The 27,278-nt window shown below is 51.1% G+C and overlaps 1 protein-coding gene across 1 annotated transcript; it reads left to right on the top strand.

The window, feature by feature from the left end:
- The first annotated feature begins 563 nt into the window (after positions 1–563).
- PYROXD2 (pyridine nucleotide-disulphide oxidoreductase domain 2) lies at positions 564–25,037 on the top strand. The gene is made up of 16 exons (XM_052661107.1): positions 564–690; positions 4,680–4,699; positions 7,647–7,740; positions 7,821–7,894; positions 12,534–12,689; positions 14,800–14,953; positions 17,157–17,218; positions 17,311–17,408; positions 18,788–18,929; positions 19,289–19,423; positions 20,682–20,754; positions 21,007–21,163; positions 21,542–21,696; positions 22,424–22,530; positions 24,036–24,156; positions 24,931–25,037. Exons 1-16 carry the CDS (start codon positions 564–566, stop codon positions 24,999–25,001), a joined length of 1,746 nt encoding a protein of 581 aa, XP_052517067.1. The 3' UTR covers positions 25,002–25,037.
- The last annotated feature ends 2,241 nt before the right edge of the window (positions 25,038–27,278 follow it).

The following is a 27,278-nucleotide window of genomic DNA, read 5'->3' as shown; positions in this document are numbered from 1 at the left end:
TTGAGGCAGCGGATTCCTGAGCCTGCTGCAGGCATAGAGCAGCTACCCTGTTACAAGCCGCAAGGACGGGAAGTTGGACCTGAGTCTCTCTCTTTACTTGGATTCCCACCCCCAGCTCATCCTGGACATTGAATTCCTTAATGAGAAGCAGGACAGCACAGGGTAGGGGACGGCCCTTTGGGACACACATGCACACGCACGTGGATGCACACACACTCGTCTGAGCCTCAGTGCTCCCCGTCTGGGGCCCACATGAGGGGTTGCACGACTGGTTGGCACAGCGCCTGGCACAGCGGAGCCCCAGAGAATGAGCAGCACAGTGATCACTCTGGAGGTCTGAAGGCGCAGGACCTCTGCCGGGTTAACAGGTGACCGCCCACGACTCTGCCCCGGGTGGACAGGCTGGGCCGCGGGCAACTCAGTGTCCCCATTTAGTCGTGGCCCAGGGCCAAGTACACAGCTGGGCTGCAGCCCCTCCTCTTCCTCCTCCCTGCTCCTCCCCCTGCCTGGAGAGGCACAAAAGGCTGCTTGCAAGCAAATTCCCGGCCTAGTCCTGGGCAGAAATGACCACATGTGGCCGAGGGCTCAGGAGGGCCTTGGGCGCCTCTCCCCGCCCCACATGGAGTCGAGCTCTCTCGGATACCAGGGGACGCCTGAAACCTGAGTACGATGCGGTGGTGGTAGGCGCAGGTAAAGTGGGCTGGGCTGGAGTTGAGGGGCCAGAGGACAGCCTGCTCAGAATCCTGGGGTGGGGGGGCCCATCCACGCCCCTGCCCTCTCACTGCTTTGGCACAGGCTGGCCAGGATTTGGGGTGAGAGCAAGTGCTAGGGTGAGAACTCCACCCATCTGACAGCAGGTGCCAGGATTCTGGAGCTGGCTCTGCCATCGACTTGCTGTGTGGCCTGGAGCAGATTTTTGCCCTCTCTGGGCTTGAGTCTTCCCATCTAAAATGGCCAGGGAGGACTAAGTAAGTTCAGGAGTTTCCGTGAATCTCCTGTGAAATTAGCTAGTTGCTGCCACATTCTTGGAAAGCATAAGGTAGATAAGGGTTGCAAGGAAGGAGCCCTGGTACAACAGACCTGTGAAATCCTGCCGCCCCAAGTGTTCTGGGGCTTCCCTGGTGGCTCAGATGGTAAAGAATCTGCCTGCAGTGCAGACCTGGATTTTATCCCTGGGTTGGGAAGATCCCCTGGAAAAGGAAATGGCAACCACTCCAATGTTCTTACCTGGAGAATCCCATGGATAGAGGAACCTGGCAGGCTACAGTCCACGGGGTCACAAAGAGTCAGATATGACTAACTAGTGTGAGCAACGAACACAAGTGACCTGAGTTCTGGTCACCAGCACCTGACCACTGAGACCATCCTGAGGACACGACAGTCATTCCGTCAAGGGGAGTCAGGGAAAAATAGACATGAGTCCCAGAGGTCCTCCCACCTATCTGCAGAAGTGACAGCCCGCACTGCCTTGCCTGCCTGGGCTGTATAAGACCTGCTGCGGTGACCCTGCTGCGCTTTGCTGAGCCCCAGGGTGCAGGGCACTGATTCCACCTTGAGCCTGTGAGGTACCAGGCCAGGACCAGGCTCCTTTTCTTGGGGCCTTCCACTCACAGCCTCAAATTCTACTTCTGACATTATTTCCAACTGGGATTATACAGAAAGGGGATGACAGGCCTGGAAAGACCTGCTCATCACACAGCTTTAAAGCTGCATCCCTATTTGGGCCTTTCTTCATTTTTATCCCTACGGAGAGCTGTCCTGTGTTGGTAAGTCCTTACCAGTAACCTCTCCAGGGGAGAATGTGTGCATATATATCCATACATAAGTTTATTGTAAAAACTGAAGTCAAAGAAGTGTAGTACAGTTTTGCAGATAAAATATACAATACTCTAAATTCCAGGTAGCCAGTCCTCTCTTAGCAAATGCTTGTGACTTTTGCCGAACTCAGTAACCAACCTACGGCTGCAATTTGACAAATGAAAATATCCGAAGGCAACATTGTTTGATATTTTTATTTTCTTTAAAGAGCAGAAAGAAAGTGAAACAAAGATTTATGTCAGAACTTCTCTGCTCCTTCAACAATTGGAATGATCTTGCTCAGTCAAATAATTTTGTGAACAGGAGAACAATTCCTCAATTTTTTGCTCTGTTTCACAATGTAACTGCTGTGGGCACAACTGCCAGTTAAGTTTAATTTGCATTGTTAGCATTTTCTCCATCACTTTCTTAAGTCTAACAACCAAAAAAAATAACAACCCAGGCCTTGGTGTGTAGTGTTCGTGGATTTTCATGGTGTGAATACTCCCTCTGCAGCCTTTTTCTAAGTTACCAATGTTATGTCTCTGAATGCAAATTCGGGAGAGAGATGCAGCCAGGCACCATCAGGTCACGTGGCCCCTGTATGTGTCCATGGATGTAAATAACTGTGAAGACATAGACAATAGGAAAATGTAGTAAAACAATTAGGAAGTGACAAGCTTTGAGTATTTATTACCTTTGTTTTTAATATCATTATTTCATTGTTAGTTTATAGAATTTTTATCAGGGGCTGTTTGACAACTGTGTCACCAACTTCCAGGGCTGGGGGACTCCAGCTCCAGTGCCCACTGGCTGGGCTCAGTAAACGGAAGTTCCTCCCACCTTTTCCGCCCTTGGAGACAATCCACCCCTGCTGTCTCTTGGCAGAGAGGGTTGATCCTAGGTCCCCAGGCACCTGGGTGAATGGCTCACAAGTGTGCATCTCAGGTGTGAATTTTTCGTCCACGTTGCTTCTCTGATTGCCAACCAAGGCAGGAAACCTGGTTGGAAGGCTTAGCCAACCTGAGTGAGGAGCACGGCGGCATCTTCTGAGATATAGGTCATCTCTACTCCCTGAAGTCACACCAGTTACCTGGGCACCATCCTGATTCAGTTATTTGACCAAATTTGCCTAAAGGACGACCCGAGGAGCTTGTTAAAGTGCAGTTGAAGGGCTCCCTACCTGGTGATCAGGGTTCTGAGGGGATCGTCACACCTAACCAGCTCTGGGAGTGGGCCTGATATGACACCTGCAGCCCGCCCATTCGGGGGCCCATGTTCAGCACACCCCTGCCCCGCACGCCTCTGTGCCTGCTGCCTAAAGAACCCTGCAGTCAGGCCTGGAGATTAGCTGAGCCTGCAGCTCAGACTCCTTCCAGGGGAAGGGAGAGGTCACCAGAAGCCGCAGGACAAAGTTTCAGCCACAGCTAGAGTGGGGGAGTGGTGGAGGGAGGAGGAACTTGGGCTATTGGATCCCTGCCCTTTGCCATTTGAGGTCTGTTTGTGCATTTGTGGGCTTACATGTGACGACTGAACTGGACCCTGTTGCCTGGAAGCCTTTATTAGTTTTCCAGGATTTATGATCAGCACTAATTATGGGTCTGCTAAGGCACAAGTGCTTTAGGTATATTACTGCTCATCCTGCCTGCGACACTGCAAGCCCAGCAGGCCCTCTGTTTACATGTGAAAAAGACAGCAAACACCAGGGTGAGCCCAGGACAGTCTGCCTTTAATCTGCTGTATGTGTTTGAGAGCATGGCTTTTCAGACTTCAGGTTGAAATTCATTCATAATTCCCATCCGTCACACTTTTTAAACTTTCTTAAGCAAATTATCAAAAGCAGGTAAAAACAGTACGCTTTTATCAACTAGCATTTTTAAATGAAATATAATCAAATAGATCATGACATGCTTATCACATGAAGATTCCATATTAGTTCATGAAACACGTGCTAGGCCTGTGGGTCTGAGACCGCCTGCATCTGAATGACCAGGGAGCTTCTGTGAAGTCCATCCTAGTCCCTGCCCCCAGCCTGCCCAGTAGATTCCAGGGAGGGCTCCGGGAATCAGTGATGACGCACATTCTCAAGTGATCCTGAAGCTTTTCAGAGCAGAGGCACTTGCTAGCCATGGATTTGGTGTGGGATATGGGAACCCAAACCAAGTTCAGGGCTTGCACCCCAGGGGCTGCCTGCCTAAAATTTTTGGAAAGAAACTTTATACCAGACAAATCTGCCCCATCGTCTAGCACCCTGAAGCACACTCAGCAGTTCTAGCAAACGTTGAAGCTGTATGTGTTGAGTTCATTTTGAGCTGTTCTATCTCAGGAACACTGGAAACTGATAAAGATTCCCCTTCTGGAGTACTGTTGTGTGGCGTGCTTGGGCAAAGCAAGCCCTGCTTGGCAGCAACTGTCCACATGACCAGCACTCACCTGGATGACCAGGGGCACTGGCATCAGAGCACAATCATGCCTCCCTCTCTTTCTCTAGGTCAACTTTGACACTCCCTCCAACAGTCGTCTGCTCAACCTCCTTTGCTGGAAGCCCAGCAAGGCTTTGTGGGTCACTTTCATCTGATGCCTGCGGGTTCCCCTTGTCCCCACTCCAGCATGAGCCATTGGCCAAGCCAAGGTGACAGGACTTTTTTCAATTCGGGGCAAGAACCAGGGTTTTGTCATTCCCCCAAAGGCCAGGTGTCTTGCAGTATCAAGCTAGATGCTGTTCCAACATCCAGGTTCAGATGAGGGGGTCCCCCAGGTTCTGCTACCTCGCCAGGATCTTCATGGGCATGGGGACAGGGGAGGGTGGCAACACTCCTCAGGGAATGTATCTGCCCACTGACCACGGTCACTTTCCTCGCCTCTCCTCTGTCTCGTTGCAGGACACAACGGGCTGGTGGCTGTGAGTCCCTCCCCCTCCGCCCCCCTTCACTGGCCCCTGGGTGTGTGGCTCCCAGCAGGAGTGTAAGGAAGCCAGCAGGATGAGGGTCGCTGGGGGGAAGCAAAGGCCGGCCGGTCCCCTCACCCCAGTGCTGGCCAGTGACTGGCTCAAGAGGACATCCACAGTCCTTAAAGACAATGTAGGATTGCTTGCCTCTCCTTCATGCTCATAGGTTTCCCCCTTGACCTTTCATAAGCAAGGTGATAAACGGCTGGGAACGTGTGTAGTGGACATAACACGGGAGGCAGTTTAGAACCTTAGGGAGCAGGTAACTGGGGCTGAGGGCCCTTTGACTGCAGATGGTGGGCTGTCCTTGTGTGCAGAGCCAGTGTTCCCAAGCTAGGTCTAGGCCAGGCACCACCCTGGGGAACATGCAGCTACACACGGTCCACGGTGCACCCCGGAGACAGTGAGGGAGCTGGTGCAGCAGAGAAGGCAGGGCTCTGCCCCGGTACCGTTGGCAACTGGGTCCCAGGCTGACCGCAGGCCAGGGTGACCCTGAGGCTGTGCTTCTGAAACCGGAGTCTGTGTACCCCTAGGAGGCCATAGTGTGTGATCAAGGTTCAGGCCTCAAGATTCACACAGAGCATTCTTCTGAGCAGCGTCTGCTCTAGAATATCGGTGCAGGGGATTCAGCAATATGGGGAGCCAGGAGACCTGTGTTACGTCTTAATACTTTCCCCAGTATAGCAGTTTTATTCGAACATGTTACAGGGGACATTATTTAACTCAAGTGAAAGTGAAAGTCACCCAGTCGTGTCCAGTTCTTTGCGACCCCATGGACTATACAGTCCATGGAATTCTCCAGGCCAGAATACTGGAGTTGGTAGCCTTTCCTTTCTCCAGGGGATCGTCCCAACCCCAGGATCAAACCCAGGTCTCCCACGTTGCAGGTGGATTCTTTACCAACTGAGCCACAAGGGAAGCCTAAGAATACTGGAGTGGGTAGCCTATCCCTTCAACAGCTTATCTTCCCGACCCTGGAATCAAACCAGGGTATCCTGCATTGCAGGCAGATTCTTCACTAACTGAGCTATCAGGGAAGCTCCCTATATAACTCAACTGATCAGTAATTTAAAACACTGATTTTTATATTAATATGAACATGGGTTTGTCTCCCAGCTCAGCCACTTTCCACCTGTGAAGGTTAAGGCCAGTCAGCTAATCTCTCTGACCCATGATAATATGAGAATTAAAATGCCCACCCTCACTGAATTGAGGCGAAAGGAAATAGATGGTGTGCCCTGAGGGCCCGGCTCAAGAAGCCTTGCTCAAATGAGAGGATAGTCATGCGCTTCGCTGGATGATTTGGGGCCAGCCTGAGAAAGTAGGGAGTTGGCCCTAGATTGGTTACTGTTGGAGAGCAGAGGCATCTCTAAACCGTGTCTGCAGGGAGGGGAGGCTAGCATGCAGAGTGGTTGCCCCACACACACGGCATCACGCATCTGGGCCACGAGAGCCGGTGACTGGGATCTTGAGGTGACCCACAGACCTCGTCTCGTCTTTGCTAAGGCACAGCTGTGAAGTGGCCCTGCTCTGTCCCCTGTATCGTGGTCTCAGACCACCTCTGTCTGCGGTCATCACTGTGGGACTGTTGACGTCTAATGGGAGAAACATGGCTCACCTCTGAGGCCAGTTTCCAAATGTGACACCGAGGCTCCTCTTTCTCCTTTCTCGTTAGGACATGTCAGGAGTATAGATTCTGTGTACAGACCAGGTTCAGTTTCCACACCTCTACTCATTAGTTCTGTGAACTTGAGCTGTTAGCCTCACTGAGCCTCACTTCCTCCTCTGTGAAATGGGGAGAATCATGGTGCCTACCTCTAAGATGGATCGTATGAGACGATGCTCACACAGCACCTGGCACAGGAGTCACCAAAAGTCTGCCTTCTGAGCTACACCATCCGAGTTGTCACCTTGGTTGTGGTGATGGAGGGAGGGCCAGCATTTTAGGTCAGTAGATGGAGGACTAGTTTGGTTCAACAAATATTTATTGATTTTCCACCAAGTGCTAGAGAAAGATTAATACTCTCCCCTGAAACACTTGTTCCCCAAAATGACACCATATTATAATCATAGCTTCATTGACCGAACACATCCCCATGTGCCAGGGACCCACGTTTAAGTTCCTTCTAGGGACCAGCTCTGGAGAAGGCAATGGCACCCCACTCCAGTACTCTTGCCTGGAAAATCCCATGGATGGAGGAGCCTGGAAGGCTGCAGTCCATGGGGTTGCTAAGAAGCGGACATGACTGAGCAACTTCACTTTCACTTTTCACTTTCATGCATTGGAGAAGGAAATGGCAACCCACTCCAGTGTTCTTGCCTGGAGAATCTCAGGAACGGGGGAGCCTGGTGGGCTGCCATCTATGGGGTTGCACAAAGTCGGACATGACTGAAGCAACTTAGCAGCAGCAGTAGCAGCAAGGACCAGCTCAGAGAATTCTCACAGCAGCCCTGTGAAGAAGGAAAAGTGGGTGTTGCTATCATCAGCCCCATTTTTGCACAGGAGGAAATTGAGGCCAGATGGATCAGGTACTGAGGTTGCCCTAGCAGGAAAAGAGGGGAGTGGAATGGTGTCCTCAGTGCTCACACGACACGCCCCCAGTGCTGCCTGCTGCAGGCTAGGGAGGAGGGCGAGGCTTGCCACCACTCCGCCCAGGAGATGGGCACGAGCTCACAGGGGCTCCAGACCGTGCAGGAGGGAAGGTCACCTGGGGCTGGGAAGTGAAGGGGCATGAGCAGTCATGCCAGGTCTCAGAGGACATCTGAGGAGGTGGGCATTTATGGAAGGGCTGGGGAAGGGCATCTCAGAGGCAGGGACAGCTTGAGCCAGCCCTGTGGTGAGGTCCCTGAGACTGCGGGTCGACCCCAGGAATAAAGGGAAGGCCTGTGTGCCTCATCCCAGGCGGCATACCTGCAGAGATTTGGAGTGAACACGGCGGTCTTCGAGAGACGCCACGTGATCGGGGGTGCGGCTGTCACAGAGGAGATAATCCCAGGTGAGCCAAAGAGGTGGGTGAGGGGCATGGGGGTGACCACTGGTGATCCCTGTGACTGTCTTCATCCAATTCATCTTCAGGGTTTAAGTTCTCCCGAGCATCCTACCTCCTCAGCCTGCTACGACCGCAGATTTACTCCGAATTGGAGCTGAAGGTAGAGTGTGTGTGTGTACATGTGCGTGTCCATCCACATGCTCCATGGCCTGGGGGCTGGGGAAGTGGGCAGCTGCTACTCTTCCCTTCGAGGGTGTGTCTATCTCCCATGCTGTCTTTCATGCCTGCCCACAGATGGTGTCTGGCCATCTGGTGTCTTAAAGATCGAGAAATTTCATACACAAATCAAATGTCTCCAAACCCATGTTCCTAGATGCTGCACCAGATGACCCCTTACATGAATGCCATCCTGGCTGTGCTTTGTCCATCACTCCCCGGGGCCCTGTCCAGCCCCCATAGGAACCCTTGGGCAACTGGGCACCTGGGCACCTGAGTTTGCAAAGCTGCCTTAGGTCCTGGGCCCACCTGCTGCCCTCCTTACACTTGAGAGCCAGTCACCATCCTTGGCAACTGGAGCAATCAGACTTTCAGCTCTTCGGGCTCCTGAGCCATTGTAGGGCACCCTGGGAACTCCCAGTCTGCCCCTGTAGACTCCTCTTAGCCTTGCCTTAGTCCACAGTCTTGCCCCTGCCCTTTCAGATTCCTTTTACCCCTAGCTGCCTCTTTGACAAACACGGCCATGCATTCCTGGAGCCACTTAGCTGCTTGGTGCCTCTGCCACCCACCACTCAGAAAGGGTCCTAGGCGCCATCTGCATATGAGGCTGACAGCACCTCAGCACCAGCTCTGTGCTGAGTTTGAAATCAATAAGACATTAAGTCATGGTTACCATGAGAGAAATTATTATTTGAGTCCCTGAGACCGCGAGCACATCTGTCGCCAGCCAGGATCAGGTGGAATCCTGCTGAGGCAGACAAACCAGCCTACAACTGAAGGCAATTTTCAGACACGCTAGTTACGCACGGTGGCAAGTGCATGGGTAGGAGCCCCCATTTTATGAAGGAATGCAGGGGCTTAAGCTCACACATAAGGAAATGACAGGAGCCAAATCTAACCGACTCTTCCCCCTTGTTCTGAGCTCTGATGTGCCACCACCAGGGACGTCTTGATAGCCACCCTGCTCAGCCTCGTGCACTTTGCCGGTGGCCATGGGCCAGGTCTCAGGTGTGAGCTCTCAGAACCGACCCCTGTCCTGGGTAGAGCACAAGGCTGCGATTTCAGCCTCTGGAACCTGTTCAGTTTTGAATTTCTGCTCTGCCATTAGCAGCTGTGTGACTTAGCCTTGCGGTGCCTCATCTTCCTTATCTGTAAGATGGGGATGTAATCTTACCAGCCTCAGAAGGCTCTTGTAGTAGTTGGTGTTCGCTCATCATTAGCACAGTGCCTGTGGCTGCCGGCTGAGGCTCCAGTACTTTGGCCACTTGATGTGAAAAGCCGACTTGTTGGAAAAGACCCTAATGCTGGGAAAGAGTGAGGGCAGGAGGAGAAGAGGGTGACAGAGGATGAGATGGTTGGATGGTATCATCGATTCAAAGGACATGAGTTTGAGCAGGAGATAGTGAAGGACAGGAAAGCCTGGCATGCTGCAGTCCATGGGGTCACAAGGAGTCAGACAGGACAGTCACTCTCTTTATGGGAGAAAGTCCTGAAATCAGACAAATAAATGAATCATGTTCAATTACTTAGACCTGAAGCAAACTCTGGGTTCTTCTTGGATCCCTTTTTGGGGGCTTATTGATTCATTCATTCAGCACATGTTGCTGAGCAACTGTCCTGTGCCAGGCCCTAGGAGAGACACGTGGACCGAAGGTGGTGAGGGAGGGTGGCGAGGCTGAGTGCTTAGTGAGAGAACTTCAGGTGGAGGTAAGCACACCTATAGCAAGGAAACTGAGGCAACACAACAGCGAAGGCCTGGAGGCCCAGCCTGGACTGGTGACCAGGAAATCCTCCTTTGGAGCCCGGGGGGAACATCTGAGCTGACATTCAAATGCCAAGAAGTCACCAGCACTGTGGACATCTGAGGGGAGACTATTCCAGGCAGAAGGAAGTGGAAGTGGACAGGCCTAAGGGAAAGGAAGGTCAAGTGGCCAGAGCAGAAGCACCGGGCAGAGGGGCAGCAGACAGTAAGGGAGATGGGCAGGGCCGGAGGAGACTGGGCCTTGTGGGCTGGGAGGAAGGGCCTGCGTTTTATTTGACCACAGCAGGGAGACAGTAGAGTCGGGAAGTGAGGTGATGGGATTTACGACTTTATGAAAGATCAGTCCTCCTGCTGGATGGTGTGGAGTGTGGTGGAAGCGGGTGCAGGGCAGCTCAGAAGGTGGCAGCTGGGCTGAGGCAGGGCAAGGGGTATGGGGAGATGTGGATGAGGTCTGGAGGCTGAGCTCTGAGACTTGGTGATGGATAGGAGGCCAAGGGTGAGAGACTCAGAGGAACTGAGGGTGCCTCCTGCATGGGAGAGAGTTTACTGTATCAGGAGGAACCAAGCTGGAAATTCCTCCAGTTTGTAATCAAAGAAATTTCCCATCTCAGCTTTAGGAAGGATCCTGTGGGTCTCCCAGCCCCACCCCTTCCAACACTTGGATACACCTCCACAATGCTCAGTCATGGAGATCCTGCCATCTGGAGTGCCCGTGGTCGGGGGGAGACTTCTGCTGTAATATTGGAAAGGTCTCTTTGGGTTTCTGTGTGTTTTCCTAAAACTTCTGCTCACAGATCTCGTTTCTGTCCTCTGGGGTGGTGCCCTGTCTGCAGCAGTGCGTTTAGTCAATAGACTATGTATTGATCACATTGGTGTCTAGATGCTGCAGATACATCACTGAGAAAAAGAGACTCAGCCCCTGAGTTCAGAGAGCTCACATCCTACCTGTGTAGACAGAGGAAGACTAAGTATGTCATTGACCAGGTGGTGATAAGTGCTTTGGAGAAAAATTAAGCAGAGCCAAAGAGTCGGGGGGAGCTGAGTATGCTACTCAGGTAACATCTGAGCAAAGACCTCAAAGAGGTGGGAGCAGACCAAAGTGTATCTGGGGGAAGAAGTCTCTAGAGGCCAAATCTATCAAGTTGCATACTTTAAATACGTACAGCTCCTTGTATGTCAATCACGCATCAAAAAAGTGGTTTAGGAAAAAAGTCTCTAGAAGGAACAGGACGTCTTATTTGTAAGGGTAGCACAGGCTCCTTTTGTTTTATCTCCACCTTCTTTGAAGAAGTAAATGTGCTCTTGGAAAGTTCTGTGTGCTAATCAAATATGTGTAAATCAAATATTTCAAATGCAACAAGGGAACTTCCATTTAAAGTGACCATGGAGTAAATGAGTCTGCAAAGTAAATAAAAGGGTTTTTTTATGTGAATAATTTATCTACCTTGTAAGTATGGATTTTCACATAACTGTGGCTTTATTGTGTCTTTCTCAGTCTTAATTATTTCTGAAATGGGAGCATTTAAAGGCTACTGCTGAGAGCCAGGGTTTTGGAGTCACAGGGATGTGGTTTGAAACCTGGATCCGCCTCCCTGTGTGACCTTGAACATGTTATTTCGCTTCTCTGAGCCTCTGCTATTGCATTTTACAATGAGGATGATATACTTACAGAACCATTGTGATGTAACCATTGTAAGCCCTAGTACAGTCCCTGGCACTGGGTAGCATGGCATGGTGTGATGGGGCATAGCATGGTGTGGCATATATGTGTGGCGTTGCATGGTGTGGTATGGTCTGCCACAGTGTGAATGGGCAAGAGGGATTTTTATACACTTATATCAAAGATAGGAACCAGGACCACATGCCTTGGGAAACTACACATATATGTTCATGCTAAGTCACTTCAGTCATGTCCAACTCTCTGTTACCCCATGGACTGTGTAGCCTGCCAGGCTCCTTGGTACAAGGGATTCTCCAGGCAAGAATACTGGAATAGGTTGCCATGCCCTTCTCCAGCGGATCTTCCTGACCCAGGGATTGAACCCACGTCTCATGTCTCCTACATTGGCAGGCAGGTTCTTTACCACTAGCGCCACCTGGGAATCCCCTGGGAACCTGCATACAGGTACCTAAATACATAGAGGTCAGTTCAGTTCATTTCAGTCGCTCAGTTGAGTCCGACTCTTCATGACCCCATGGATCACAGCATGCCAGGTCTCCCTGTCCATCACCAACTCCCAGAGTTTACTCAAACTCATCTCTATCGAGTTGGTGATACCATCCAACCATCTCATCCCTTGTTGTCCTCTTCTCCTCCTGCCCTCAATCTTTCCCAGCATCAGGGTCTTTTCCAATGAGTCAGCTCTTTGCATCAGGTGGCCAAAGTACTGGAGCTTCAGCTTCAACATCAGTCCTTCCAATGAACACTCAGGACTGATATCCTTTAGGATGGACTGGTTGGATCTCCTTGCAGTCCAAGGGACTCTCAAGAGTCTTCTCCAACAACATAGTTCAAACGCATCAATTCTTCAGCGCTCAGCTTTCTTTATAGTCCAACTTTCACATCCATACATGACTACTGGAAAAACCATAGCCTTGAAGAGACGGACTTTTGTTGGCAAAGTAACGTCTCTGCTTTTCAATATGCTGTCTAGTTTGTCATAACTTTCTTTCCAAGGAGTAAGCGTCTTTTAATTTCATGGCTGCAGTCACCATCTGCAGTGATTTTGGAGCCCAAAAAATGCAGCTCACCCAAGGAAAATCAGAGAAGGGTCATGGGCAGATCCCTTCAAATGTTACCTGTGCTGTCTGTGTTCTGCAGAAACATGGGCTGAGGCTTCATCTTCGAAACCCCTACTCCTTCACTCCCATGCTGGAAGAGAGTGCAGGGGGTAAGGTGCCCCGGTCTCTTCTGCTGGGCACAGACATGGCGGAAAATCAGAAGCAGATCGCCCAGTTCTCAAGGAAGGATGCCCAGGTAGGGAAAGTGACCAGCGATGGATCTTCTCCTCCATCTCAGCCTGGAGGCTGTTCTTTTGTCTTTTTAAACATTATTTTCTGAGAGATGGGCTCTTAAAAAAAAATTATTTGACTGCCCCAGGTCTTATAGTTGCAGTATGTGGGATATTTAGTTGCAGCATGTGAAAACTAGATCCCTGACCAGGGATTGAGCCTGGGCCCCCTGCATTGGAAGTGCAGAAACTTAGCCACTGGGCCCCCAGGGCTTTGGGAGGCCGCTGTTGAAAGGAAATGGGCCTGGCTGGAATTCTCCCAGAGCAATTGTCCAAGGCCACAGGGGTGTGGACAGGCCACCCCATCTGCCCTACGAGGGCTCCAGTCTGCACCAGCCTTTGATCTTGGGCACTGCAAAGAGAAGGGATGGAGAACAGTGTCTAAGACCAGTGGACACGGGAGACCCTCAAACCCGTGTGTGTTCAGCATGAAGCCACTGCTCAAGTGGGAATCCACTGATATGTCCTTATATTGTATGTGCTTTCTATCTCTCCTTTCAGACAGAATTCCAAGTGGTTTTCCATATTAAAGCACATGAAGGTCAAAAAGAAAAAGGGGGGATCAGAGACAATTAAAGATAGAACAAACTGGATCAGGAATTTAGGAGAAGAGTTATAATAAATATTCATCTATTTTGGCATCATTCCCTGGCAGCCCAAGGCAAGAATGTGCCCATGATGATGAATAGGTCTGATGGAGAAGGCACAGTTTTCCCTTGGGAATGAACTGCGAGGAGTTTGTTGGGTAGATTTGTCTAGATGAGTCACTGAATGTAATGGGCCTGGTGTGACTGGTTTTACAGACAGAAAAAGATTCTCCGAGTGGTCATTTGTTGTACCAACCTAGATACAAGCTGACGGCATAGCATTAACTCATATCTTGGTGGAGACATTTTTCTAAGAAGAACCTGGGTTAAGCAATCCGTGGGGGATGATTTTTGTTCTGTTAATCTACTATGGGGTAAAACCAAGTAAACCACAGACCAGCCTCTCTCTTTAACCAGTGGTTTCCTAACCTGGTGGACAATCAGGTCACTTAGGGAGCTTTGCTTTTTTTTTTTTAAGTGCTTTGCACATGATTCTTTTGTACAGTTGCACTCTGTAGGTTGCACTCCCTCCACTCTCCTCCAAGTCCTACCCATCTCAGATACACTGGAGAGGATTCAGGACAAGACTGGGTCCCTGAGCTAGAGGACAGTGGCCGTGGCCATGGCTGGTGACCACAGGAACAGGAGGCAGAGGCCACATCTCAGTGTGGAAAGTCAGGAGCAGAATTGGTTTTGTCTTTGCACATTGTCACATTGAAGACCTGTTGCAGAGAAAGCTGTTTACCTTCATTTTAATCAAGAGTCTCAAGTGCAATTCAACACAGAGCTTTTCTTAATGTAACAGGTGTTAAAATTCCATGGGTATATCTAAGAGTTCTAGAACAAAAAATTAAAAGCTCTGAGCTAAGAAGTAAGATAGGGCCTCGGGTGGCATAGAGTCCGTCCCTGTTCCTGTCACCCATCCAGGGAAGGGGGGTCATAACCAGGTTGTCATATGCAGTAGGAGATTGTGGGGTGAAGGGAGGCAGGGTTCTGTTCCTGCTGATGATGAAAGGATGTGGGCAGTGGGGTTTGCAGACCAGGAAGGAAGAGTCAGCATGCTGGTGTACAGAACAAGAGATCTTACTTCTACCAGTAAGATATAGAAAGACAGGACAGGGAGAAGAAACTTTCAAGTGGTCTTTGGTTTATCACAGAGACCATGTCCTAGAGTTTTGAAGTTCTTGAGTTTTCCATGGCTGACAACGGGTCAGCCTTAGACTCTTGTCCCTGCCACCCCCTGGTGGCCTCCTACTATTACTATGCAGGCCCTCTCTCACCTGCCCTAGTGCTGATGCCAGTGCACAGACCTAGAACTAGGAGTAACTCTGCACAGCCAAGTGGAGTCGTGCTTGGCAGGGCGTGGGGCCTGAGGATCATCAAGGCTTTCCTGGGAGGCAGCAGGCCAGGTGGTCTGGAGGGCAGATCATGAGGACAGGGTCCTGTGGAATTCTAGGCAATGGGACCTTGACTCGGAGCTCTGTTCCAGGCCTTTCCTAAATATGAGGCATTCATGGATCGCTTGGCATTAGCCATTGACCCTCTGCTGGACTCAGCCCCGGTGGACCTGGAGGCCTTCCAGCAGGGTTCCCTGCTACAAAAACTCAAGATGCTGTCCACCCTCAAGCCCCTGTGGCAGGCAGGTAAGTCCAAGGGCAGGTATCAGGGCATGATGAATGCCTTCATGTGGCTGAGCCCAATTTCTCCATGATTGGACATACGCCTGAACCTCCGAGGCAGCCTGCCAACTGCTGTCAGTTAATAGGGGCCGCCTGGAGCACTGTAAGTGAGACGGTCTTATCTTAGGCTGGCACGCTCTAAAAATGGAGCCTGAACCAAGGGCTTATGTTCAAGTAGTTCATTTTGAAGGGGGATCTTAGGGAAAAGAGGAGGAACGGGAAAGAGGGAGAGTCAGCACCAGGGTGCGTTGCTGAACTGGCCACCACTGTGTGCGATAACGGCCTGCCTGGACCTCCTGCGGAGCCTTAGGGAATGCACGTGACAGCGTGCCCAGGGGGAGAGAGAGGAAACATTTACCCACCGGGTTCTCTTCCCCAGTGTGCAGAGGTTGCCCCCGTGGGTAGTAACTCCCATGTGAGGCACTAACTTCTGGGTTGTGCATCCAGGGGTGCCAAGTGCATCCCGTGGGTATCCTGTCACGGTGTCAGAGAGGCCCCAGGGAAGAAATGAAGAAGAAGCACCTCTTACAGGCCTGAGGTGAGATGGGGTCAGGTTGCACTGCGTGCAGCTGGCTGGAGCCTGCATGGAGCTCATCACCATAGCCATGGCTGGGGGAGGCTGAGAGAGATGGCACCAAGAGAAGAGATGCCCCCATACAAGAAGGATGCCAGATGATTGGAGTCAGCAAGAAAAATATCTGTGGTGAATTAGCGATGTCTGCCATGGGTGTGAGAAGGGAAGTTTCACCAAGCCTGCTATTATTTTCTGCTGCTCCTCTGGGGTACAAAGTGTACCCAAACTGTGGTGCTGGAGAAGACTCTTGACAGTCCCTTGGACAGCAAGGAGATCAAAGCAGTCAATCCGAAAGGAAATCAACCTGAATATTCATTGGAAGGACTGATGCTGAAGCTAAAGCTCCAATACTTTGGCCACCTGATGTGAAAAAACTCACTGGAAAAGACCCTGATGCTGGGAAAGGTTGAAGGCAGGAGGAGAAGGGGATGACAGAGGATGAGATGGTTGGATGGCATCACTGACTCAATGGACATGAGTTTGATCAGACTCCAGGAGATAGTGAAGGACAGGAAGGCCTGGTGTGCGGCAGTTCATGGGCTCACAAAGGGTTGGATACAACTCAGCAACTGAACAACTAACAACAAGGATACAAAGACCAGTTGAGCGTCTATATTCTACAAAAATACTGAACCAGTTAGCTGTGCTCACAAAGTTGCCACATAACAAACTACAACATTCCAGTGGCGTGTAAAAATAAACATTCATTTCTCATGTGTCTGCATGGTTCAGCTGGTCCCAACTGGGCTGAGCTGGTCTGATCTGGTCTCATCTGTGCATCTGTGGCTGGGGCAGCCCTGCTCCAGGTGCCTCTCCGCCTCTTCTTGGAAAATGCAGGCTCGTCCAGGTGAGACCTTCTTATACCAATGACAAAAGTGCAGAGGACAAGCCCCGATGTGCACGCCAGTTCCAAGCCCCTGGTTGCATCATGTTGGCAAACACTCCAGTGGCCAGGCAAATCGTGTGAGCCCAGAATCAAGAAGTAAAGCAGGACCTCTCAGCTAGGGTGGGAGGCAATGCAGTTAACAGGGCAAAGTGTGTGGACCCAGAGAGGGTGAAGGAGCCGAGCTGATAGACTCTATCACAAATGTCAAGAGCAGACATTGCCTCCCACATCGCCAGTCCAAGGAACCTCATGCAATAAACATGCATTAAGCATTCACGTAGTAAACATTTATTGAGCAACATTTATTGTGTGCCAGACAGCAAGCTCAGCACTGGGGCAAAATGCCTAGAGTTCATGACCTCTACCTTCAAGGTTCTAGTGCCCGGTTACTCTCTGAGCTAGTTTAAATCAGTGTCAGAGAAATGGGTTAGCCAAACCACTGCCTCCCAGGGTATAGCCTTAGAGAATTCAAAGAAAGTAAGACACAAATTAAAAATAGCCCCCGAATAATTCTAACAGTTAAAATGCATTAAGTGCCTATAGATTTAGAAATGCTTCACCAACCTCATTTAATCCTCACAATAGCTTTTAAGGGTAGAAAATATGACTCCCATTTTATAGATAAAGAAACAGGTGCAGAGCCATTAGGATCCAAGTGTTCCCTTCTTGCCTGTCTTGGTTTACGTTTTATGAATCTCATCTTTCAGGTTGCATCCTGGGAGCCCAGCTGCCCCAGTATCACCAGGTCCTCACAGCTCCAGCCGCCAAGGTGAGCGGTGCCCCAGCCTCAGGCTGGACCTCGCCATGATGGGGCCTCTGCTCCCCAGGTAAGCCCTTCTCCATGCCGCTCTGCTTTCCCAGGTGCTGGATCAGTGGTTTGAGTCTGAGCCTCTAAAAGCCACTCTGGCAACAGATGCCGTGATTGGAGCCATGACAGATCCCTACATTCCAGGAAGTGGGTGAGTGTGGCAGGTGAGGCGGGGCAGCGGGAGGGGCGCAGACACCCCCGCAAGAGCGAAAACTGTCACTCATTGAACACACCCGATGAACCAGGCAGGCGCCAAATATTTCACACAGGATTCATTTAACCCTCAAGGCGACATTGGGGAGCTGTGGTTCAGAGAAGGGAGATAACCTTCCCAAAGTCACCCAGCTAGTAAGGGCAGAGCTGGTTCCCAGCCTGACTCGCCCGAACCCCGCATCTCTGCCCAGTCTTCCTTCTTAGCCACTGCTCCCCACTGCTGCAGTAGAAGAGCCTTGGTCCTGCCTCCCGCTGTGATGTCTCAGTATGAGTATCTTCTTCTCTATCTATCTATGCATCATCTATCCATCTACGTATCTATCTATCCTCTCTTCCCTTCCCACGAAGCCCCGTTGCCTGCCCTTCTCCTGCAGGCCCTTTCCCTGGGTTCCAGGATGCACACACACACACAGACACCTTCACATGGATGGGAAGCTGCCTTTCCCTTTGTGAGTGGGAGGTGTGCTGACAGCCTCATCCGAGAGGGGGCAGTCAGACACAATGAAGTGTGCAGTTGTGGTATGACTTAATGAGCCCTGTAGGAGCAGGAATGGAGGGGGTGTGTGTGTGTGTGTGTGTAGGGATAGAGGATGCTGCCAAGTCTTGGGCCATTTCCAGGCACCAGAAGATGCAGCTAGAAGCTGTCAATGCGGCTTATCTCTCAAGGGATAAGAGCACCCCTCGGAAGTGATTTTACAACACACACTAAGCCAGCCCCAAATTTCCCAGGACCATGGGAAAGGAGGGTGTGCATTGGCAAGTGCTTGCAACACCTTGACCAAGATCAACCAGCCAATTAGGATTTTCCAGCTGGGGCCTGTGGGTCCTTTTCTCTGTGGGTGTCCAGGAGGCTTCGCCACTGCCCAGTTTGTGAAATGGGCCTTTAAGACATTTTTTTTCCCATTAATTCTTTCAATAAATATGGATGGAGCAGTTACCTGCACTAGGTGCTGAGGACACCATAGTGAATGGAGCTGAAATCCCCATGGGAGAGGCAGGTACAGAATGTAGGGTGGAGGACTATTTACTGTGGGCGTTGTGATGGGAAAACGAGGCAGCGGGCAAGTGGTCCAGGCTCAGAGGAGCCCCCATGAGGAAGAGATATTTCATCTGAAACTCTAGGGACAGGAGGAATTAGCCAAACAAAAGAAGAGGGAGGAAGAAGGTTCTAGATTCCAGAATAGCACGTGCAGATGCAGAACTGCACGCGGATTATGTGTCCATTCAAGGCACTTAGAGAGAAAGAATATTTGCACCTAGAATTCTGGGGAGATTATACCCCCTCTCCAGCCACTGATTCTGATTATCTGTCCTCAGGTATGTGCTACTCCATCATGTGATGGGGAATCTGGAGGGGATTCGGGGGGCCTGGGGCTACGTCCAGGGTGGCATGGGTGCCCTCTCTGATGCCATCGCAAGCTCAGCCACCGCTCACGGAGTCAGCATCTTCACCGAAAAGGTGAACAGCCCCTTGACGCCCACCCCGATTTTTGGCAAGTATCTTAGAATAGAACACAGTGTCAGATTCGGAGGGTCCTTAGTTTACTGATGGACAAGACTGGGTTTGGGCTCTGCAGACTGTCACTGGCTGAGCAGCTGTGACCCAGGCCTGTCCCCTTTTGAATTTGCACTACCATCGCACATTTGGGGTGAGCCTTTGCATTGGGGAGTGGGCTGACACCTCGCCAGGATCTGCAGGAAATCGGCAGGAGATGAGAAAGCTGTGAGTGCCAAGCAGCAGCATAAACAGCGGAAATCCCCCGAGACAACCCTTGTTTCTCCTCCCGGGGGTCCTGGGGCTCCTGCCTGTGGCCGTAGACAGTGGCCAAGGTGCAGGTGAGCAGTGGAGGGCGCGTTCAAGGGGTCGTCCTGCAAGATGGCTCGGAGGTGAGGAGCAAAGTGGTGCTGTCCAACGCGTCGCCACAGATCACCTTCCTGAAGTTAACACCACAGGTGAGGCTGGGGAGGAGGTGAGGCGTCTCCCAGCACGGGGCTGGGGGTTGGAACCTGGGGGCTTCAGAGGGTTGCATCAGGGTGGGAGATGTGAATGCCAAGTCTCCCCACACTTGGGGAAGCCCATCCTTCTCCGCTTACCTATCAGGCAGGTAGCAACAAGCCTCACAGGTGAGGGAAAGGTCCAGGGAGGTGAGGTGACCGAGCCTAGGCAGTTGGTGCTTGGCAGAGCCACAGCTCGAACCCAAGTCTGACTTTCAACCCAGAGTTCTTTCTACAGCTTTCCCGCTGTCCTGATTTTTCCCCTCTAACCAGCTCTGATTCCACTGTTTATGTCAATAACCCATCATCACGTGAACGTGGCATAACAACCACACAACTGCTGGGCATATCACAAGAGTTATGGATTAGTACACGGAGCAGGAGGAATCAGTTGATACTGACTGAGTTCAGCTGATCTGGGCTCACCCACACATCTTCCAGCAGCTGAGGGGCACTCGTGGTCCCCGCTTGACGGCTGTGGCGAGTCCAGGGGTCTCAGTCAGAATGTCCGGGATGACTCAGCTCTGCTCCATGTGTTTCTTATCCCCCGCCCAATAGTCCAGATGTGTCCTCAGGGTCTGGCACAAGGCAAAATGGAGCAAACTCAATCACGCAAGTGCTTCTGTTTGCTTCCTATTTGCTAACATTAGCCTTGTCTCAGGACCAAGCTCAGAGTCGCAGTGGGAGGCCAATAGAAAGGGGTGTCCGTATACTGAGGGGTGGGGACTTGGAACAGCTTTTGCAATTGACCACGTGTGCCCTGTCCCCCAAAGATGTGCTAATATGTGTATGAGCCTGGAGCTCCCAATGAGGTGGAGTTTATTCTTGGGGACAAGACATCATTTTTCTGAGGGATTCCACTAATAAAATTCAGCAAACACCAGTTTCAAAAGCATCTTAAGACAATTTTGAGATCATCAAGACTTCCAAGAGCTTAGAGGCCAGAGAAGAAAGAGGCTGCAGCTCTTGGGCCACATCCATAGCAGGAGCTGGTCTGGGCTACTGACCGCCAGGATGCTGGCAAAGTACACAGGAAAAAGTGGTTAACACTGAGTGGGAGGAGTCCAGGAGGGCTTCACAGAGGAGGTATTTTGGCTAACTCTGAGGGAGGGAGAGGATCTCCTGTAGTAGAGGTTGAGGGACCAGTCTGAGTAAAGGAGGAAGGCAGCCCCCTTGGGGCCTCAGCCACCTCTAGGGTGGAACCTTCTCTTTTCAGGAGTGGCTTCCTGAGGAGTTCGTGGCGAGAATCGCCCAGCTGGACACCAAGTCGCCTGTTACCAAGATCAATGGTAAGAAGCACAGTGGACTGCGGAGCTGTCTTCTGAGATTTTCTGAGTGAGAAATCTCCATGTCTGGGAGAGACTGACCTGTCTCTATTCCCTGCCCCCCAGCTTGCCCCCTGTTTGGAGGTGAAACACTTTTTCATGCTTCTTTTTTCCAGCCCACCATGTTGGGGGGCAGGTGATGGGTAGAGAAGGAGGGACCTGGAGGGGCTGAGGACCCAGGCCCCTGGGCCCTAACCCTCCCCTTTGGTGTCTCAGTGGCTGTCAACAGGCTGCCTGACTTCCTGGCAGCCCCCAACACTCCCAGGGGCCAGCCATTGCCCCATCACCAGTGCTCCATCCACCTGAACTGTGAGGACACCCTCCTTGTCCACCAGGCCTTTGAAGACGCCCTGGATGGCCTGCCTTCTAAGAGGTGGGGGACCTGGAGACGCTTGAGCCCCTGGTTAGAGCACAGGGTGTGTGTGTGGAGGTGGGGGGTGGAGGGCAGGGCTCACTGCACATTTACCTTCCTGGGCTGGCTGGGACCCGAGAGCCTGGAGCCTGGAGGTCTGTCTGAGTCAGGGACCTGGGGATGAGAGAGCTCCCCGTGGGTGGTCTGGACTGTCCTGCTGGTCACCAAGCCCATGCAGGCAAACACCACCATAACCTTACGGAGCTGATCCATCCGGCCCCAGCATCCCAGCTCAGGTCTTCGTTTTGTCCCGTCATCTCAGGATGGCTCCACAGCCCCTTCCCTCAGGCAGGCATTGCTCTTCAGACCCTGCCCTCTCTCCTCCCCTGTCGAACACAGACCTCTGATCGAACTCTGCATCCCTTCCTCACTGGACCCCACCCTGGCTCCCCCCGGCTGCCATGTCGTCTCCATCTTCACTCAGTACACGCCCTACACGCTGGCTGGAGGCAAGGCCTGGGATGAGCAGCAGAGAAATGCTTACGCAGACAGAGGTAAGGAGAGCTAGGCCGTCAGGTCTCCATCGTGAGAGCTGGCTGAGTGGCCCAAATAGACCCCTCTCCTCCTCATGGCCCCACTCTGATTAACACCCGCCAGGCCTGTGCCAAGGAGAGAGGAATACCCAGGGAAACCAAAATCAACACAGTGAGTGCCTGCTGGGGTCAGGCTGTGGGCTAAGAAAGGCAAAAAGACATAGTTCTTGCCCTCAGGTTGCTTGCAGTCCAGTGGAGGAGAATAATAAACCAATCTTACAGTCAACGGACTGTGTGAACCAAAGGAGGAGCCACGAGCCAGAGTGACAGGAAAGCTTTCCAGAGAAAGGGACATTTGAGCTGGATTTTAAAGGGTGACTAGGAGTTGACCAGGCAGCAAAGGGCATCCCAAGCAAAAGAAATAACTTGAGTGGAGCCATGAGGTGAAGAAATCTTTGCATATTCAAGGGGAGACAGAGTTTAGGGTTGGAGTGTAAAGGTGGGAAAGAGCGGGAGGCTGGGATGATCTGAGACCCAAGGCCTTCAGAAAGAACTGTTTATTTGCTGGTGGACTATGTTGTTCATTTGTTGTTGTTGTTGTTGTTTTGCTTATTGAGGTATAATTTGCGTATGAAAATATTCATTTTAAGTGTAGCGTTTAACAAATTTAGTAAGTTAGCCAAATTGTATAATCATAAGCCTCTTCTTTTCCATAACGCTGTCTCATTTCCCTGTGTTTGGCACCCAGTGTTTGATTGCATCGAGGCCTACGCACCCGGCTTCAAGGGCTCCGTGGTGGGCAGAGACATCCTCACACCCCCTGACTTGGAGAGAGTCTTTGGGCTTCCTGGGGGGGTGAGTTCGTATCGGACGGGAGGCTCTCGTCACAGTCTCCCTTCACTCTCTTTGCACCTCCACTCCCTGACATGCCCGCTTGGCTTTATCTTGGCCCTCCACACGCAGCCTTAGGCAGGAAGGGAGGACAGAGGCAGAGACCACAGCAGAGAGAGGACAGAGACAGGGTCAGTTGCAGGCAGTGGGGGAGGAGAGAGGAGATGTAGCTGGGAGATCACCAGAACTGTGGGATTTCTGCCCAGACGTCCATGTCAGCATCTCCCACCTGCCTTTCTTCAGAGGGACCTCCCCTCCCCCGGGCAGCGTGATCTCACACTTCTCTTCAATTTATCAACAACTCACTGAGCCGGGAGGCAGGGAGTGGGTAGGCCACCAGGGCCAGTACGGCAGCGACTAGCCCCGATTGGCTATTGTGTACGTAGACGTGGCCAGGTCAACGTGAGATATGTTTCAATATAAAATGCACCCCAGATGGCAAAGACCAAAAAAATGCAGCAAGTCTCATCAATAATTTTAATATCGACCACATGTTGAAGTGATATTTTGGATCTGTGGGGTTAAATTAAACATATTATTTAATTGGGTTAAATTAAATGTATTATTAACATTAATTTCACCAGTTTCTTTTTAAGTGTTCATGTGGCTAATGGAAAATCTAAAAGTACATGTGTAGCTCCAATTATATTTTTATCGGACCGCATTGGCTGGCTAGAGAGTGAAGGAGGCCAGGCAGTGGAGAGGGAAGGGAAAGGGTGAGGTGGAAGGCTTGGGGCAGGTGGGTTGAGACGTCGTAATAAACGCATGTGTAGAGAGGGCGGTGGAGAGGACGTGGAGGGTCCACCTGGAGGCCGAGGAGTGGGAGGTGACGCTGTCTGTCCATCTGTCAAGGAGGAAACTCCAGAGAAGAGAACAAGCTCAGCTGGGGACACACTGAAGGGGCAGCTGATGGTCACCCCCACCATGATGCCCAACAGATGTTGGTCTTGTCAGACCTACCCCTCGGGTGTGACCTTCGCCTGCCCCCACACCCCCCTCCCCGGCTGGTCTGACCCAGGCCATCGGAGTAGAACCACACTCGGGTCCCAGCACCCTTGTCTGCCACTCACTGTGACCTTGGACCCCGGGGCCCAGGCTCAGACGGGTGTCTTGGCCAAAGAAACACTCATCAACAGTCAAAATAAATCAAATTCCTCTACTTTCCAAACAGAGTGAGGGGGATTCATAGTCCACAACACAATCTTTCAAGCCTCCCTTTTCTCTCCCATTCAGTTTCCTCACCCTCTGAAGACGCACCCAACCATTCCTCCTTCTTGAAAAATGCCTCTAGGAAAATTCACCCCAGCCCTGGGACACGTGCCTGTTCCCTCTCTTCTTCTTCTCATCCTGCATCACGAGAGCCCAAAAACACCCTGGAAGGAGAAGAGCCTTCCTTGGAGAACAGGGGCGGGGAAGGCGGTGGAGACTTTAACCCTCCTATGTTAATGACTATGGCCCTGCCTCTGCAGAACATATTCCACTGTGCCATGAGCCTGGACCAGCTGTACTTCGCGCGTCCTGTGCCCCTCCACTCCGGCTACCGCAGCCCCCTCCGGGGCCTGTATCTATGTGGAAGTGGGGCCCATCCTGGTGAGTGAGCCTCGGTCCCACTACTCCGGGTGGGTGGTGAGGGCTGGCCAGACATCAGAAGCTTGCAGACAGGGGGACAGGGTGAATAAGGCAGGAGATGAGAGGGAGGGGAGCAGGGAACTCCCAGGAGAACAAGCCCTCCCCTGCATTGAAAATTCTCTAGCCAGAACCCTCAGGTTCGCTCACCCCCTCTTCATGAGGCCTGGGGACACACCCTAGTTGGAGGCATCTCTCCAGTTCTCGCTGGGGGTTGTGAGGGACCCGTGTCTCTATATTCTGCGTCCGTATTTGAGACCAGTAAGGATCGGCACAGTCCAGTTTCTCAGGTTTAAAATTCTTCCCTGCTCCCATCCCAGGCCTAAATGACCCCATGGAGGCTCGTCTCATATGGGTGCTTCCTCTGAGCCATGTGGGCCTCGGCCTCCCAGATGGGCCTGTACCACCAGATCTTCCCCTCAACCCCTAGTCCCACGTTCTAGTTTCCTGCCCTGGGAGTCTTGCTATCTGGCCCTTCAGCTCTCAGGCTGGGAAGGGCAAGGGGGACACTCACTTGGACCAGACACTGGCCCTTCCTGCATGGATTCGGGAAGCCTGGAGAGGAGTCTAGGATCTGTCTTGATAATCGTCCCAGGTGGTTCTGTTACCCATACCCCAATACCACCCTTCAGTTTTCCCTGTTCTGCTTTGTGGCTGGTGCCTTGGCAATCCCACGGGAGGATAGAGGGGTGGGAGAGGGGTGAGCACAGCTTTGGCTCATGGGAGGCTCCCTTCCAGGAGGAGGTGTCATGGGAGCCGCTGGACGCAATGCAGCCCACGTGGTCTTCAGGGACCTCAGGAGCATGTGACCTCAAACTAACTCTGACCCAGGAAGATGAATTCACCCTTGAGATGTCAGTTTCCCAGGATATGGCCTGAGGCAAGCAAGTCCTCAAGGCCCAAGCCACTGTTCTGGAAGAAACGTACAAGTCACATGGGGTCCTGGTTAACCTCTCATCCAAGGCTTCATGAATAAACTGGTTTTGCTTTATATAGATAGCTTGCATTTTTTCTGTGTATTAGTGGAATAGGTAATATGTAATAACCACATGGGGTAGACTTGTCTGGGATACTCAGTAATCTCACAGCATGAGCTCCAAACAATCCATTTGACCAACAAGCATCCTCTTCTCACTGCCAGGCCCCCACTACCAGCTGATCAGAGGCCTGCCCTGGGGAGGCCCAGTCTACTGCTGTCGCACTTCTAGCAAACTGTATAAGAAAGGACCCAATTCCCCAGTGCCCCACAAAGTTACCCACAGGGGCCACTGCCTGGAGCAATGTGTGGCCTCTCCAGCCATCAAAACCTCCAGAATCGGGCAAACAGCAGGTGGGGTGAGTGCAAAGTGGGAGCAACTGAGGGTCATCTGGGGGCCCACACTTCCAGTCTAGAGACTCAGCCTCTCACTTTCCATGAGCAAACCACACCTGTCACATTACTGAAATCTTTCCTTACAAACTTGCATTATTTTAAAGTGAGTTGGGGTGTCACTCTTGGTCTGAAAGAGTCCCACAGATGTCCCCATAGACACGCACCTCTCCTAGCCAGCCCCTTCCATCCTAACTGCCAAGGCCGTGATGCAGAGGCCCCAGAGCAAAGCAGGTGGAAGATTCCCCGGGGCATCTCCTCCCACCATGAAATTTATACAGAGTAACATAGACCTGCCTTTTATTACCAGGAGAAATATCAACAACCTCAGATATGCAGATGATACCACTCAAATGGCAGAAAGGGAAGAGGAACTAGAGAGCCTCTTGATGAGAATGAAACAAGAGAGTGAAAAAGCTGACTTGAAACTCAACATTCAAAAAAAATAAGATCATGGTATCTGGTCCCATCACTTCATGGCAAATATAAGGGGAAAAGTGGAAGCAGGGACAGACTTTATTTTCTTGGGCTCCAAAATCACTACAGATGGTGATTGCACCCATGAAATTCAAAAAATGCCTGATCCTTTGAAGGAAAGCTATGACAAACCTAGACAATGTATTAAAAAACAGAGACATCATTTTGCTGGCAAAAGTTCGTATAATCAAAGCTATGATTTTTTCAGTAGCCATATATGTACACAAGAGTTGGACCATAAAGAAGGCTGAACACCAAAGAATTGATGGTTTTGAATCATGGTGCTGGAGAAGACTCTTGAGAGTCCCCTGGACTGCAAGGAGATCAAACCAGTCAATCCTAAAGGAAATCAACCCTGAATATTCATCGAAAGGACTGATCCTGAAGCTGAAGCTCCAGTATTTCGACCGTGTGATGTGAAGAGCCAACTCATTGGAAAAGGCCATGATGCTGGGAAAGACTGAAGGCAAACGAAGAAGAGCAGGGCAGAGGATGAGATGGTTAGATAGCATCACCAACTCAGTGAACATGAATTTAAGCAAACTCCAGGAGATAGTGGAGGACAGGGAAGCCTGTCATGCTGCAGTCCATGGGGTGGCAAATTGTCAGACACAACTTAGCAACTGAACAACAAGCCTTATTACATAACTTCAGTAAACAGATTTCTCACCTGTAAAGAGTTATTTTAAAGATCAAATAAAGCAATAGATCACTATCTGTCATAGGATAAGTATTTGGTTCACGGCGGTGCTCTTGCTGCTAATATTGTGGCTGGAGATATTATTGTCATTTCTAGATTCTGCAGAAGGCAGTCTTTTCGACATCTTTTTTAAACCTGGCACCAGATTGAAACCAGCCTGCTAGAAGCAGTGTGACCAGAGAAAAGCAGAGCAATCTTTGGGTCCACCAAGCTTTTCCCACAAGAAGGACTGTCAACCCTGTCCTGTCCCCTTGCTCCATGCAGTATTGGAATAGCTAAAAATTTGGTTTTAGCCTGGGTTCCAAGATTTGCTTTCCTCAAAAGACTTACCAGGGTGCAAGGAGGAGGGAGAAGGAAGAAAGAAAGAAGGAAGGGAGGGAGGGAGTGAGGGAGGCCTTGGGGCGAGGGCAAGCACTTCCTCTTAACACTTAGGTAAAGAGCAGAACTGAGTAACAAGTAGGAACTCGTGAGATCCCAGGGGCCTGGGGCAGATCACATCAGACACGGTCTTTCAAAACACTATTTTCTTGTAAATAAAAG

Source organism: Budorcas taxicolor, chromosome 23 (genome assembly GCF_023091745.1).
Source record: "Budorcas taxicolor isolate Tak-1 chromosome 23, Takin1.1, whole genome shotgun sequence".
Taxonomy (NCBI): domain Eukaryota; kingdom Metazoa; phylum Chordata; class Mammalia; order Artiodactyla; family Bovidae; genus Budorcas; species Budorcas taxicolor.
Note: the sequence above shows the minus strand (reverse complement) of the source record. Positions and strands in the feature narration are given on the sequence as shown.